A 15,218-nucleotide genomic window follows, 5' to 3' on the forward strand; every position below is an offset into this window, starting at 1 on the left:
GATATATTTAGTTTTATTTTATTTGTCTTGCTTTGGTATCAGGGTAATGCTAGCCTCAAACTAAGTTATGAAGTATTCCCTCCTCATCTTTTTTTTTTTTTTTTTTTGGAAGAACTGGAGTGGGATTGGTGTTAATTCTTTTTTATTTTTATTTTTTTTATTTTTATTTTTTTCTTTCTTTTATCTTTTCTTTTCTTTTTGTGTTAATTCTTTTTTAAATATTTGGTATTTGAAGCCATTTGATCTTGGACTTTTCTTTCTTAGGAAGGTTTATTTAGATTACTGATTCACTTGTCTTACTTGTTACAGGTTTATTCAGATTTTCTGTTTCTTCCTGAAATATATTTTTTGTTTTTGTTTTTATAAGAGTCTTTCTTATAAAAAGGGTCTTTCTCTGTTGCCCAGGTTGGAGTGCAGTGCTGCTGTCATGACTCACTGTAGCTTTGAACTCCTTGAACCCTCAAGCAGCCCTCCTACCTCAGCCTCCTGAGTAGCTGGGACTACAGGCACATTCCACAATACCTGACTAAGATTTTTATTATTTGTAGGGATGGGGTCTCGTTATGTTGCCAGGTTGGTCTCAGACTCTTGGCTTCAAATGATCCTTCCACCACAGCCTCCCAAATTGCTAGGATTATAGGCATGAACCACCATGCCCAGCACTGAGGTGTATTTTGTGGTGTGGGTCTTTCTGGGAAGTTTTCTGTTTCATCGAGGTTATCCAACTTGTTGACATACCCTTCTTCATGGTATTCTGTTTGTTTGTTTGTTTTTGAGACAGTCTTACTCTGGTTGCTCGGGCATATGTGTAGTGGCGCTCTCTTGGTTCACTGCAGTCTCAACCTCTTAGGCTCAGATGATTCTCCCACCTTAGCCTCCCAGGCAGCTGAGAGTACAGGTGCACACCATGCTTAGCTAGTTTTTTTTTGTATTTTTAGAGACAAGATTTCACCATGTTGGTCAGGCTGGTCTTGAACTCCTGACTCAGGCAATCTGCCTACCTCAGCCTCCCAAAGTACTGGGATTACAGGTGTGAGCCACCATGCCCAGCATAGTATTCTTTTGTCATCCTTTTTATTCTGTAGTATCAGTAGTAATATTTCTTCTTCACTTCTGATTTTAGTAATTTGAATCTTCTCTCTTTTTTCTTAGTCCAGCTGTCTAAGCATTTGCCAATTTTGTTGATCTTTTGAAAGGATCAACTTTTGTTTTTCTTTCTCCTTTTTTTTTTTTTTTGAGACATAGTCTAACTCTGTTGCCCAGGTTAGAGTGCAGTGACACAATGCGGCTCTCTGCAACCTCTGCCTCCTGGGTTCCAGCGATTCTACTGCCTCACCCTCCCAAGTAGCTGGGATTACAGGCACCCGCCACCACGCCCACCTAATATTTTTGTATTTTTAGTAGGAACAGGGTGTCACCGTGTTGGCTGGGCTAGTCTTGAACTCCTCAGCTCAAGTGATCCTCCCGCCTTGGCCTCTCAAAGTGCTGGGATTACAGGTGTGAGCCGCCCCACCCGGCCTGTTGTTTTTCTTGGTTGTTTTTCCATTCACTATTTTATCTCCCCTCTAACCTTTATCATTTCCTTCCTTCTGCTCTCTATAAGTTTAGCTTGTTCTTGTCGTTCTAGTTCCTTAGCTTGTACAGTTATTTTATGGATTTGAGGTTTTTTATTTTTAATATAGGCATTTACAGCTATAAATTTTCCTCTGAGCCCTGCCTTTGCTGCATCTCCTAAGTTTTGTTATGTTTATATTTTCATTTATCTCAGGATAATTTCTCATTTCTCTTATGATTCCTTCTTTGACCATTTTGGTTGACAGGATTTTTTTTTTTTTCAGCACTTTACAGATTTTATTACATAGCTTTTTGGGCTCCATTTTTCCTTCTCTTTTTTCTTTTTCTTTTTATTGAGATGGAGTTTTGCTCTTATTGCCCAGGCTGGAGTGCAGTGGCACCATCTCGGCTCGCTATAACCTCTGCCTTCCAGGTTCAAGTGATTCTCCTGTCTCAGCCTCCTGAGTAGCTGGGATTACAGGCATGCACCGTCACATCCAGCTAATTTTGTATTTTTAGTAGAGGTGGGGTTTAACCATCTTAGGCTGGTCTCAAACCCCTGATTTCAGGTGATCCACCCATCTTGGCCTCCCAAAGTGCTGAGATTATAGGTGTGAGCCACTGCGCCCAGCCAGTTTTCTTTTTCTTTCCTTCCTTTCTTACTTTTTCTTTCCTTCCTTCCTTCTTTTTTTTTTTTTTTTTTTTTTTTTTAGTAGAGATGGTCTTATTCCATCACCCACCACAGACTGAAATGAAGTGATACAGTCTTGGCTCGCTGTAGCCTCAAACTTGTGGGCTCAGGCGTTCCTGCTTCCTCTCAAGTATCTGGGACTACAAGTGCCTGCCACCACAGCCAGCTAATTTTTTCTTTTTTTTGAGATGGAGTTTTACTCTTGTTGCTAGGCTGGAGTGCAGTGGCATTATCTCAGTTCACCACAACTTCTGCCTCCTGGATTCCGGCGATTCTTCTGCCTCAGCCTCCCTAGTAGCTGGGATTACAGACCAGGCATGTGCCGCTAAGCCTGACTAATTTTGTATTTTTGGTAGAGACAGGATTTCTCCATGTTGGTCAGACTGGTCTCGAACTGCGCACTTCAGGTGATCTGCCTGCCTCAGCTTCTCAAAATGCTGGGATTACAGGCACGAGCCACCATATCTGGCCTTTTTGTAATTTTTTGTGGAGTTGGGAGTCTTACTCTGTTGCCCAGGCTGACCTGAAACTCTGGGGTTCAAGCAGTCCTCCTGCCTCAGCCTTCCACACTGCTGACATTGCATAGTTGACCTACTCTGCCCAGCCTGACTTCCATATATTTATGACAAATTTACTCTCATTTGTGTTTTTGTTTCTCTGTATATGTCTTTTTTTCTTTACCTGTTCTATATTTTTGCCCTTCAATAATTTGATTAAATATGCCTTGATATAGTTCCCTTCTTTGTATTTATCTTACTTGGAGTATGCTTAGCTTCTTGGGTTTGTAGATTGATATCTTCCATCAGTTTCTTACTAATTAAATTATCAAATATTTCTTCTCCATATTTCTTTGTCTACCCTTCTGGGTCTCCCATTACATGTATGTTAGACCATTTTGATATTGTTCCACAAAGCTTTGGCTACCTGTTTCTTTTCTTCCCATTCTTTCCTTTTGTGTTTTAATTTGGATATTTTTAATTGACGTATTGACTTGTCTTCAAGTTTGCTGATCTTTTCCATTGCTGTGTCAAGTTTGCTGTTAATTATCAAGTTCCAGGAAGGAAATTGTTTTAAAAAGTTTGCTGTTCAATCTATTTATTGAATTTTTTAGTTCTGACATCTTATTTTCCATTTTTAGCATTTCCATTTAGTTCTTTTTTATGGGTCTATGTCTTTGCTGAAATTATCCATTTCTTCCTGCTTTTTGTCCACATTTTTCCACTACCAATATCCTCATCAGAGCCTTTTTTTAAATGCCAGGCACAGTGGTTCATGCCTGTAATCCCAGTACTTTGGGAGGCCGAGGTCAGGAGTTCGAGATCAGCCTGGCCAGGATGGTGAAACCCCATCTCTATTAAAAATACAAAAATTAGCTGGGCTTGGTGGCAGACACTTGTAATCCCAGCTGCTCAGGAGGCTGAGGGAGGAGAATTGCTTGAAGCCAGGAGGCAGAGGTTGCAGTGAGCCAAGATCACACCACTGCACTCCAGCTTGGGTGACAGAGCAAGACTCCATCTCAAAAAAACAAAAGAGCTTTTTTAAAGGCCCTTTCTGATAATTTCAGTATCTAGAAATTATACTAGACTCACCTCTGAGTCTGTTTATATTGAGTCTTTTCTCTCATGATCATTAGCCACTTTTTTGTGCCTTTTTGTGTATTTTGTAATTTTTATTTTTTGAGACAAGGTCTCACTCAGGCTCAGGCTGGAGTGCAGTGGTGTGATCGTAACTCAGTGCAACCTTGAACTCTAAGTTCAAGCAATCTTCCCACCTCAGCCACCTGAGTAGCTAAGACTACAGGTATGCACCTACATCCCCCCCTCCCCTCCCCCTCCCCCCCCTCCCCCCTCCTCCCCCCTCCTTCTCCCTCCCCCTTCCCTCCCTCCCTCCCTCCCTCCCTCCCTTCCTTCCTTCCTTCCTTCCGTCCGTCCATCTGTCCGTCTTCTTATGTTGCCCTGGCTGATCTCAAACTCTTAGCCTCAAGCAATTTGCCTGCCTCAGCCTCCCTGTAGTTTTTTTCATTATATGCAAGATCTGCTATCTGAAAGAACAGTAAAGATTGGAATAAATTATATTTATCTTCAGAAAGGGATATGCCCTTTCTTCTTTTCAAGCTGCAAAAGTAAGAGTTGAGTCCATCTAATCTGTAGGTGATTTGTGTTTGGGCCTTGTTGTAGTTTTAGCTTGATGGAGTTTTACCACTGGCTTCAAATGTTTTAGGACAGTACTTTCCTTTATGAGGGCCCCATATTTGAGCACTGAGATTTTCTAGAGATTTTCAACTGTGGAGGTGGAGGTTGCAGTGAGTCAAGATCATGTTTATGCCACTGCACTCCAGCCTAAGTGACAGAGGGAAACCATGTCTCAAAAAAAAAATTTTTTTTAATCTAATTTGCTATGCCATTATATATGTAGCTGTTAAAAATTTGAGTAGTTTCTTCTTACAAACTCTGTATGTGCTGGATTATTCCTCCTGCTGTTACACCAGGAATAAAAGCAGCCGTGGGTCTCTTCTGTCCCACTGAGAGCTCATCACTTTCTGGAATTGTTTTATTTAGGTCTCTTTGTTTCCTCTGCTCTTTGTTCTTTTTAAACTGTGATTTTGTGTTTGCGTTGTTAAGGTGAGAGGATCTTTTTCAGTTTTCTATGAACAAACTGGATACAGAATTTCTCAAGTGTGTCCTTTTGTATTTGTTTTTCAGACTAATATATTTTGGTGGTTATGGGTGTAGGAGACACAGTGAACTCCAAGACTGTTTTGATGTTCATGATGCATCTTGGGTAAGAGAGTAATCACTGTTTACATTTTCCTCCAGTTCAATATAGCCTAAACATCTTAGAAATAATGAGCCTAGTCTCATTTTTGGAGCTACCAATTTGTCGTAATTGACACGATGAAAAAAATGTATCTTCTCTCTTTAACATTCAGATCCATTTGGCAAAAGGTATCTCATCTAGTCATATTAGCCTTCATGGCTATTGGCAGACTGATTTCTTATTAATCATCCATACCTGCTTCTGTTAGACAAGTAGAGACTTTAGTGGAACGTGGAAAAATTCTGTTCATATTTAACCACAATAGGTATTGTTGACATACACCTCTTTTTAGATATGTCCACTAGAATTATTCATACGTCAGACTGGCCTCTAGATAAGAGTGAGTGAGTTGGTAATGATATTAATTTTTCTACTTATTCTTACTGATTAGACAGTAAATCATTATTAATCATTATTAATTAAAGAATTATGAATTATAAAAATAAAATTTTTAAACAAATAATTTAAAAAACCATCGATCCCACCACCAACATGCAGCCTTACTAGCTTTACCTTCTACTAGCATATATTCTACATTAATATAAATAAATATATACGTATGTATAAATATATATATGTGTGTATATACATATACACCCACATTTTATGTATATTGCTTTGTATATGGGTATTTTTAAAAATTCCCCATGTTGCTATAGGGTTTCAGAGTTTTTAAAATGACATATCGTTAAATCTTTGCTACTTAAAGGATTATAACTTCTATTTATATCTAGTTATTTTTTTTTAATTGGTACCTTATTTTTAATATTGTACTTTGGCAAACCTTTTACAGTGATGAATGAAATTTTCCTTTTCAATGAGAAAAGCCAAGCTACTGTTGTTTTTGGTTACATAGTTGCATTCCTTCAGGCTGGTAACAGTGTAAGCTAAAGACAAGAAATTGTAAGAGATATTTGCCTCAAGATAGTTATATCCTAGAATTATATGATAATGGCCTTATGAATGGTTAAATAACTCAAAATTTTTCTCCTATAATACACTTACTAAGCCAATTATCATGTCCTGAAGTTTCTGGAACACACATGGGTTTTTGGGTTTTTTTTTTTTCATTTAGGGTCTAAATGAGCTGGGTGTGGTGGCACATTCCTATTATCCCAGCTACTAGGGAGGCTGAGGCAGAAGGATCACTTGTACGGAGGAGTTTGAGACCAGCCTGGGCAACATGGCAAGACCCTGTTTCAATAAAAATAAATTAAAAAATAGATTCTAAACTAAGTAAATGGTTTAGCTAATTAGACTTGCTTGACAAGACCTGACAAAAATAAATTATGTATTTCTGACGCCTGGGTAATTTTTGTATTTTTAGTCGAGATGGAGTTCGCCATGTTGGCCATGCTGGTCTCGAACACCTGACTTCTAGTGATCTGACATAGAGTATAAAACTGGCACAGAGATCATCTGGAGTAGTGGTAGAGGATTTCAGCACCCTGGGAGATGCTAAATACAGTGTAGCTGCTAAGTCTTTGCCTTGCTGACAAAGGATTTTATATCTTAGGAGATAAAGAAGAGAGTGGTCCTAAGTTTAATCTATAAGAACAAATTGTTTGGTGAAGTAGAAGTGATTGGAAGTTTTGAAAAAAGAAATCATGACCCTCTAAAGTTTATTACAGCAAAAATGAAAAGTTCTGAGCGTGTGCTTTAGGAAAACATATTTAAAAATGTAAATATCATTCTGCCCTCTGCAATTTTAAAAAGATAATCCTTTGAGAATATTGAAAGATTGTCAGCAAGTAAAATTATGATTCACTGCAAACAATACTGTTAGAAGGAAAGTTGCCAGGTGGTGCCATTGGTCTGCGGACCACGCTTTGGGGAGGCATCCATGTATGCATTAGCTTTATGACAATGGTAACAATTCTATTTTTGTAAGGTATCTATTATTTTACCAGTAAATATGTGAGAAAACTGTAATAATAATGTAAACATTATTAAAGCTTTTAGATATTTAAAAAATTTATCTTTTAGGAAGAGCAGATATTCTGGGGATGGCATAATGATGTCCATGTATTTGACACAAAGACACAGACTTGGTTTCAACCAGAAATTAAAGTAAGTGTTATAAAAAGTTATCTTCGTATTTATGTACTTATATTTAAAAATTGATTTTTTACTATGTTACTTGGATTTTGGGGTTGTTGTTGTGTTTTTTTTAATTTTTTAAAATTTTTTAATTTTTAATTTTTTTATTTTTTTATTTTTTGAGACGGAGTTTCACTCATGTTACCCAGGCTGTAGTGCAATGGCGCGATCTCGGCTCACCGCAACCTCCGCCACCTGGGTTCAGGCAATTCTCCTGCCTCAGCCTCCTGAGTAGCTGGGATTACAGGCACGCACCGCCATGCCCAGCTAATTTTTTGTATTTTTAGTAGAGACGGGGTTTCACCGTGTTGACCAGGATGGTCTCGATCTCTTGACCTCGTGATCCACCTGCCTTGGCCTCCCAAAGTGCTGGGATTACAGGCTTGAGCCACCGCGCCCGGCCTATTTTTTTTTTTTAAAGATGGGGTTTCACCATATTGGTCATACTGGTCCCGAACTCCCAACCTTAGGTGATCCGCCTGCCTCAGCCTCCCAGAGTGCTGGGATTACAGGCGTAAGCCACTGTGCCCAGCTTGTTTTGTTTTGAGACAGAGTGTTGCTCTGTTGTCCAGGCTGGAGTGTGGTGGTACAATCTCAACTCACTGCAACCTCTGCCTTCTGGGTTCAGGTGGTTCTCCTGCCTCAGCCTCCTGAGTAGCCAGAACTACAGATGTGGGCCACCATGCCTAGCTAATTTTTTTTTTTTTTTTGAGACAGAATCTTGCTCTTTTTGCCAGGATGGAGTGCAGTGGCACGATCTTGGCTCACTGCAACCTCTGTCTCCCGGATTCAAGCAATTCCTCTGCCTCAGCCTCCTGAGTAGCTGGGACTACAGGCACGTGCCACTGCACCTGGCTAATTTTTTTTTTATTTTTATTTTAGTAGAGACAGCGTTTCACCATGGCCATGATGATCTCGATCTCCTGACCTCATGATCTGCCCGCCTCGGCCTCCCAGAGTGCTGGGATTACAGGCGTGAGCCACCGCGCCCGGCTCATTTTTGTATTTTTAGTAGAGGTAGAGTTTTACCATGTTGGCCACGCTGGTCTTGATCTCCTGACCTCAAGTACTCTGCCCGCCTCAGCCTCCCAAAGTGTGAAGATTACAGGCATTACAGGCCACCACACCCGGCATGTTATTTGGATTTTTGTAATTTGGTGTGTAATCACATACTAAGTAGTTCTCTTGAGTACTTTAATAGCTTTAAGAAAAACATCAATTAGCTGGGCATGGTGGCATGTGCCTGTAATCCCAGCTACTTGGGAGGCTGAGGCAGGAAAATTGCTTGAACCCAGGAGGCGTAGGTTGCGGTGAGCCGAGATCGTGCCTTTGCGCTCCAGCCTGGGTAACAAGAGGGAAACTTCATCTCAAAAAAAATAGGAAAGAAAAGAAAAGAAAAACATCAGAGCCATAGATGGCACCTTCAGCCCTATCTTCTCAGGAGGCTGAGGCAGGAGTTTCACTTGGGTCCAGGAGTTCTAGGCTGTAGGGTGCTGCAATCGCACCTGTGAATAGCCACTGCACTCCACTGCATTCTAGCCTGGGCAACATAGTGAAACCCCATCTCTCAAAACAAACAAACAAACAAACAAATTGCATATTCTTCTCCATGTCAGCTGAGGTTTTCTAGAAAAAGAAATATTTTAATGAGGTGCCATCATCATTCTTCCTTTTAAAGATCTTTATTAAAAAGGCTTATTTTAAAAAATCCTTTTATAACAAAGCGCCTATTTTATATACCCTTGAATTCAGAGGTACATGCAATTATGGCATGACAAAAATACATTATCAGTATTCTTTCATTTGTTAGTGACCAAACACAAATACAAGCTAATTTAAGCAATAATGAATTCTCACATAGCTGGAAAGCATATTGGAATGGCTCACAAAGTACAAGGAAGAGCCGCAGGGACCAGGGCCTCAGGAACCGGAGCAGGTTACTCAGCATCCTTGCAATACTTTCTGTCTGTTTTTCTCTGCTTCTCTTCGTGTGCTTGTTTCATTCTGTCTATGGCAGATACACTGGCTCATTTAGGAGGGAATATGGTCCTGGCTACACAAGCAGTTATTTGTATTGTACTCTCTAAGCGTTTTTATGTTAGTCTTAGAAAAGGATTCTGCCTCTGCTTGGGCATGTTTCCACTCTTTACAGCAATCCCTGATGCCAAAGGGATGATTGGCCAGTCTTGAGTCACATGTTCATTGCTAGGGAGAGCAGGGTATTGTGACTGATAAGCTTACCAGAATTGAACAGAGTGGAATGCTAAGCAGGTCATATATGCGCAGTTACATATGTGTCTACTAATACAAATATATGACCAGAATTCCTTTTTTTTTTCCCTCTAACATGCATCATAGGAAACAATGACCAGAATTCCTTACAGTCCAACTTCTGTTCATGGAAATGATGGGAAATTCTATGCAAATTAGTGTTATAGTTTGGCTATTCTCTGCATCCTTTTTCCAGGCAATAAATTTCAGATTTCCAGTGTTCATCTATTCTCATCTATATAGTAGAATTCTTTCAGAATTTCAGATCAAGCCTGGAATAATAATAAAAATTTTGTTTTGCTGGAAAAGCTGGGAACCAAAATTCTTTTTTTTTGGAGATGGAGTCTCGCTCTGTCGCCATGCTGGAGTGCAGTGGCACGATCTCAGCACACTGCAACCTCTGCCTCCCGGTTTTTTTTTTTTGAGACGGAGTTTGACTGGGGTTTTCCAGGTTAGAGTGCAATGGCACAATCTCGGCTCACCGCAACCTCTGCCTCCTGGGTTCAGGCAATTCTCCTGCCTCAGCCTCCTGAGTAGCTGGGATTACAGGCATGCGCCACCATGCCCAGCTAATTTTTTGTATTTTTAGTAGAGACGGGGTTTCACCATGTTGACCAGGATGGTCTCGATCTCTTGACCTCGTGATCCACCCGCCTCGGCCTCCCAAAGTGCTGGGATTACAGGCTTGAGCCACCGCGCCCGGCCCTGCCTCCCGGTTTTAAGCGATTCTCCTGCCTCAGCCTCTCAAGTAGCTGGGATTACAGGCGCACACCACCAGACCCAGCTAATTTTAGTAGAGACGGGGTTTTCACCATGTTGGCCAGAATGGTCTTGTTCTCTTGACCTCGTGATCGTCCTACCTCGGCCTCCCAAAGTGCTGGGATTACAGGCGTGAGTCGCCGTACCCAGCCAGGAACCAAAATTCTTAAATGGTTCTCCTTTTAAGTGTTATATAGGTAATATCTGAATTATTTCTTACCAAGTTGACCACAGCACAGTTATTCAATAAGCCTGAAAAGTTTAGGAAGTTATGATAGTGGATGCAGAGCGAGTGTGTGTGTGTGTGTGTGTGTGTGTGTGTGTGTGTGTGTGTGTGTGATGGAGTTTCACTCTTGTCACCCAGGCTGTAGTGCAGTGGCACGATCTCAGCTCACCACAGCCTCCACCTTCCAGGTTCAAGTGATTCTCCTTGATGCAGAGCTTTAATATCCGATATCCACTTTGAGTATCCGTTGAGCTGAAAATGTCAGGTTTTTTCAGCACTTGGAATTAAAATACATACATAAAGGCACCCACCATGAAAGCACAGAAATTATGCAGAAGATTCTTCCCTCAAACTTTATTCATTCGTCTACCTATGATACTTGCTTTCTCCACCAATTAAAAACCTCTCTAGGCTGGTGTGGTGGCTCATACCTGTAATCCAAGCACTTTGGGAGGTTGACACAGGCAGATTGCTTGAGGCCAGGAGTTTGAGACCAGCCTGGGCAACAAAGTGAAACCCCATCTCTACTAAAAATACAAAAATTAGCCAGGCCTGGTGTTGCATGCCTGTAATCCGAGCTACTCAGGAGGCTGAGGCAGGAGAATCACATAAACCCAGGAGATGGAGGTGGCAGTGAGCCAAGATCACATCACTGCAGTCCAGCCTTGGCCATAGAGCGAGACTCTGTCTCCAAAACAAAACAAAACTTCTCTGAAGAAAAGATCTGCTATATTTATTCAAAATAAAGTATAGAGAAGTGTTATCAATTAATATTAAGAGTTTTAGGCCGGGCGCGGTGGCTCACGCCTGTAATCCCAGCACTTTGGGAGGCCGAGGCGGGTGGATCACAAGGTCAAGAGATCGAGACCATCCTGGGCAACATGGTGAAACCCCGTCTCTACTAAAAATACAAAAAATTAGCTGGGCATGGTGATGCGTGCCTGTAATCCCAGCTACTCAGGAGGCTGAGGCAGGAGAATTGCCTGAACCCAGGAGGCGGAGGTTGCGGTGAGCCGGGGTCGCGCCATTGCACTCCAGCCTGGGTAACAAGAGCGAAACTCTGTCTCAAAAAAAAAAAAAAAAAAAAAAAAAGAGTTTTAGTAAAAGAGCACTGTCTGGCTTAAGCCAAGAGTGAAGTTCTATTGTAAATTTGAGGCACCAAGAATTTTGAGACCATTTTTAATTTTGTAGAGTTTCTGAGATAATCACATTATGCACTGCTCACTTCTAATAGTAACTCTGTGTGTGTGAGAGAGAAACAGAGAGGGAGACAGAAAAAATTTTAAAATTTGATTTTAAAATCTTTATACAGTATTTCAAGCAAAAATTTACATGAAACCTTATTTTGCTAAATAGTGTCAGAAATATAAGAAAAACATTTTCAAAAGTAAAGATCAGGGAGAATAAAATTTATTCTGAAGAATAGTATGTCTATAATTTTTACTATTTAGAATAAACTTTTGCATTAGCGTTTTAAATGGAATTACATAGGTGATGATAACTTAGTGGTTAAGAATTTCTCATACTGAGCATCGGAATGTAACTTTATTATATATATTTCAAGTCTTTGCAATTTGTTCTGATTTCTACTTGCAGGGTGGAGTTCCACCACAGCCACGAGCCGCGCATACGTGTGCAGTTCTTGGAAATAAGGGTTATGTGTTTGGCGGACGTGTTTTGGTTAGTGTTTTTAATGGAAATGGTATTTTTACGTATAGTTCTCCTTATAAAAATGTATCCTCTGATTTGGGGAATAATTGAATGTTCATATTATCTAGGGATTAAAATGGCATTCAGTACTAACATTTATCTTCTATTTCCTAAACAGACCATACATGAACAATCATAGATAATTATAAATCATATGTTAATGAAGAGAATCCTTCACTTCAGTGCAGTATCAGAAAAAATTAATTTCTTGTAATCTAAAGTGTGTGAATTTAAACCCATTTCTTCCTTTCCTCTTTGATACATTGATTTGGGAGCTTTGTGTCAGTCGTATTAATGCTTAGCATTGTTTTCCAGTATTTAAACTTATCATGTTAAGTAAAATAGAGATAGTCAATTTTTAATCTGAACTTATTTTAAAAGAAAAATTTTAGCTGTTTAAAAGATGTGAAACACTGACCAATGTAATACACTTTAATTTTAGCAAACTAGGATGAATGATTTGCACTATCTAAACCTAGACACCTGGACTTGGTCTGGAAGGTAAGTTTGAAGTCTAAGTACGTTTTAATCTATAGGCATGTGTGTGTGTGTCTGTATGTGTCCATAATGTCTAAGCAAGGACTGTATAGATTTAAATAGAATTTGTTCCTTAACCAAACAAGGTAAAACATGAAAATACTAACAGTTGAAATTAAATTAAAGTACTGGTTTTAAACTAAGTATTCTTTGAGGGCTGATCAGTAGAAGAAATGAAGAAGTGATTGAATGGGTTCATCTCAGGTGAACAGATAATGGAGTAGAGAAAGTCAGATTTTATTTGTAGCTCATAATATATATTTAACAATAGCAAATACATTTAGCTATCCATTTGGCATTTCATGTAATAAGATGGAATCAGAGCTATGTAGTATTCCAAAGTATAAATACCATTAAAAATAAAACCATGAAAGTCTCAGAAGAAAATGTAGCAGATTATCTTTAAAATCTTGGCCTGGAGAAAGCTTTGTAAAGATGATATGAACTCAAAATTCATAAACAAAAAGACTGATAAGACCACTTAAAAATTAAATATTTCTCTATAGAAAAATATGCCACAAAAAATTATAAAGCAAAGTGTAAAATGCAAACAAAAAAACAATATTTGCAATATTTTTAACAGAGAGAGACCAGGGCAAAGATTCACAAGAACTCAGTAAATCAGGAAAAACAAAAAAGACAAATAATCCAATAGAAAAGTGGACAAAGAACATGCATAAACAACTCACAAAAGAAATACTAATAGGTAAAAGTTATTTTTAAAAGATGTTCAACTTCATAGATTATGGAGGAAATAGAAACAAAAGTAATTTTTCAGTTGTGGGATATAAATAGTTATAATGACCAGTAAGTGCTAGGATGTAACAAAATTCTTGGGAGTACAAATTGGTACAGGTTTTCTAGAAGACAGTCTGACAATATGTTCATAGCTCAATTTCTCTGAAGACAATAAGTAGACAAGTGTATGTTCATTGCAACATTATTTATAAAAGCCAAAACTTGAGTTTAATCCCCATATCCACCAGTGGGGATTGTTTACATCATGGTACCTTTGCCCAGCCATGCTTCTATTACCGCAGGAAACCGTATTTCATGGAAATAATCTATAACATATTAGTTACGTAAAAAAATTACAGGGTATATGATCTGATGTATTTATTTTTCAGAAATATGTTTATGCATTAAAATCTGAAAAGATACATAGCAAATTATTTCTTATTGCTGGGGTACAAAATTATAGAAGAGCTCTCCTTTTTAAAGAACTATTTTTATTATTGTTGAATGTTTTAAAACCAACATGTTGGCCAGGTATCGTGGCTCACGCCTGTGACCCCAGCACTTTGGGAGGCTGAGGCGGGTGGATCACCTGAGGTCAGGAGTTCTTGACCAGCCTGGCCAACGTGGTGAAATCCTATCTCTACTGAAAACACAAAAACAGCCAGGCATGGTGGCAGATGTCTATAATCCCAGCTACTTGGAAGGTGGAGGCAGGACAATCACTTGAACCCCGGAAGGCGGAGGTTGCAGTGAGCTGAGATTGCACCATTGCACTCCAACCTGGGCAACAAGAGCAAAACTCCATCTCAAAAAAAAAAAAAAATTATATCTCCCAAAAATGGCCTGTGTTATTCTGGAACATTCCAGACTGTGGAAGAATGGTATTTTCTCACCTACGGAATTAAATTCTTTTGGTTCTAATTTATATTTATGTTTTTATTTTTCATGCTCCATCTCTTTTAAATGTCCCTTTTATGATTATAATTATTCTTGTTGTTTTGTTTTGTTTTGTTTTGTTTTGTTTTAAGAGACTGTCTCCATTTTGCCCAGGATGGTCTATCCAACTCCTAGGCTCAAGTAATCCTCCTGCCTTGGCCCCCCAAAGTGTTGGAATTACAGAAGTGAGCCACTGTGCCTGGCCTAGTTTTTATGTATTTTATTTTTTAAGAAATCCTTAGAGGTTTACCCTGGATCTGGAATGGCTTGCATGCTTTTATTTTGAAGTTAGAATAGCTAGCATTTTCAGAGGAAGATAATGCTTTGGGAAATTCTAGAAGTAGATCAAAGTAAAAACAACAATATAAAAAAAGCCCATAATATCCTTGGGGAAATCAGCTAAAAACACAAAGTTAACCTTGAAACAACAGTAAAAAGTTATAGATGTGAAAAAAAATATGTTGAAAAACTGAGGAAGCAGCTGATTTGCTAATAAAAATGATGCTGAGTGTGCATTGTGAATTAACAGAGAATTGACTTTTATTTTCACTCTGTAACCAGATGGAATGGACATTAAATGGAGAGATTTGTTTAAATTCATCTAAAAATTTAATAATGTTTTAAAAATATTCATGTAGGCCGGGCGCAGTGGCTCACGCCTGTAATCCCAGCACTTTGGGAGGCCGAGGCGGGTGGATCACGAGGTCAAGAGATCGAGACCATCCTGGTCAACATGGTGAAACCCCATCTCTACTAAAAATACGAAAAAAAAATTAGCTGGGCCTGGTGGCGCGTGCCTGTAATCCCAGCTACTCAGGAGGCTGAGGCAGGAGAATTGCCTGAACCCAGGAGGCGGAGGTTGTGGTGAGCCGAGATCGC

At 39.3% G+C, this 15,218-nt stretch overlaps 1 protein-coding gene across 1 annotated transcript in view; it reads left to right on the top strand.

Moving 5' to 3' along the window:
• The window catches only part of KLHDC1 (kelch domain containing 1), a 77,299-nt gene that overhangs the window by 35,581 nt on the left and 26,500 nt on the right, over positions 1 to 15,218 (top strand). The window contains exons 5-8 of the mRNA XM_032244844.1: positions 4,948 to 5,026; positions 7,049 to 7,132; positions 12,015 to 12,098; positions 12,571 to 12,629. Of these exons, the coding sequence (XP_032100735.1) occupies positions 4,948 to 5,026; positions 7,049 to 7,132; positions 12,015 to 12,098; positions 12,571 to 12,629 (306 nt within the window). The remainder of the gene's footprint in view (positions 1 to 4,947; positions 5,027 to 7,048; positions 7,133 to 12,014; positions 12,099 to 12,570; positions 12,630 to 15,218) is intronic.

Source organism: Sapajus apella, unplaced genomic scaffold, assembly GCF_009761245.1.
Source record: "Sapajus apella isolate SASKATOON/1434 unplaced genomic scaffold, GSC_monkey_1.0 scaffold55, whole genome shotgun sequence".
Lineage (NCBI taxonomy): Eukaryota > Metazoa > Chordata > Mammalia > Primates > Cebidae > Sapajus > Sapajus apella.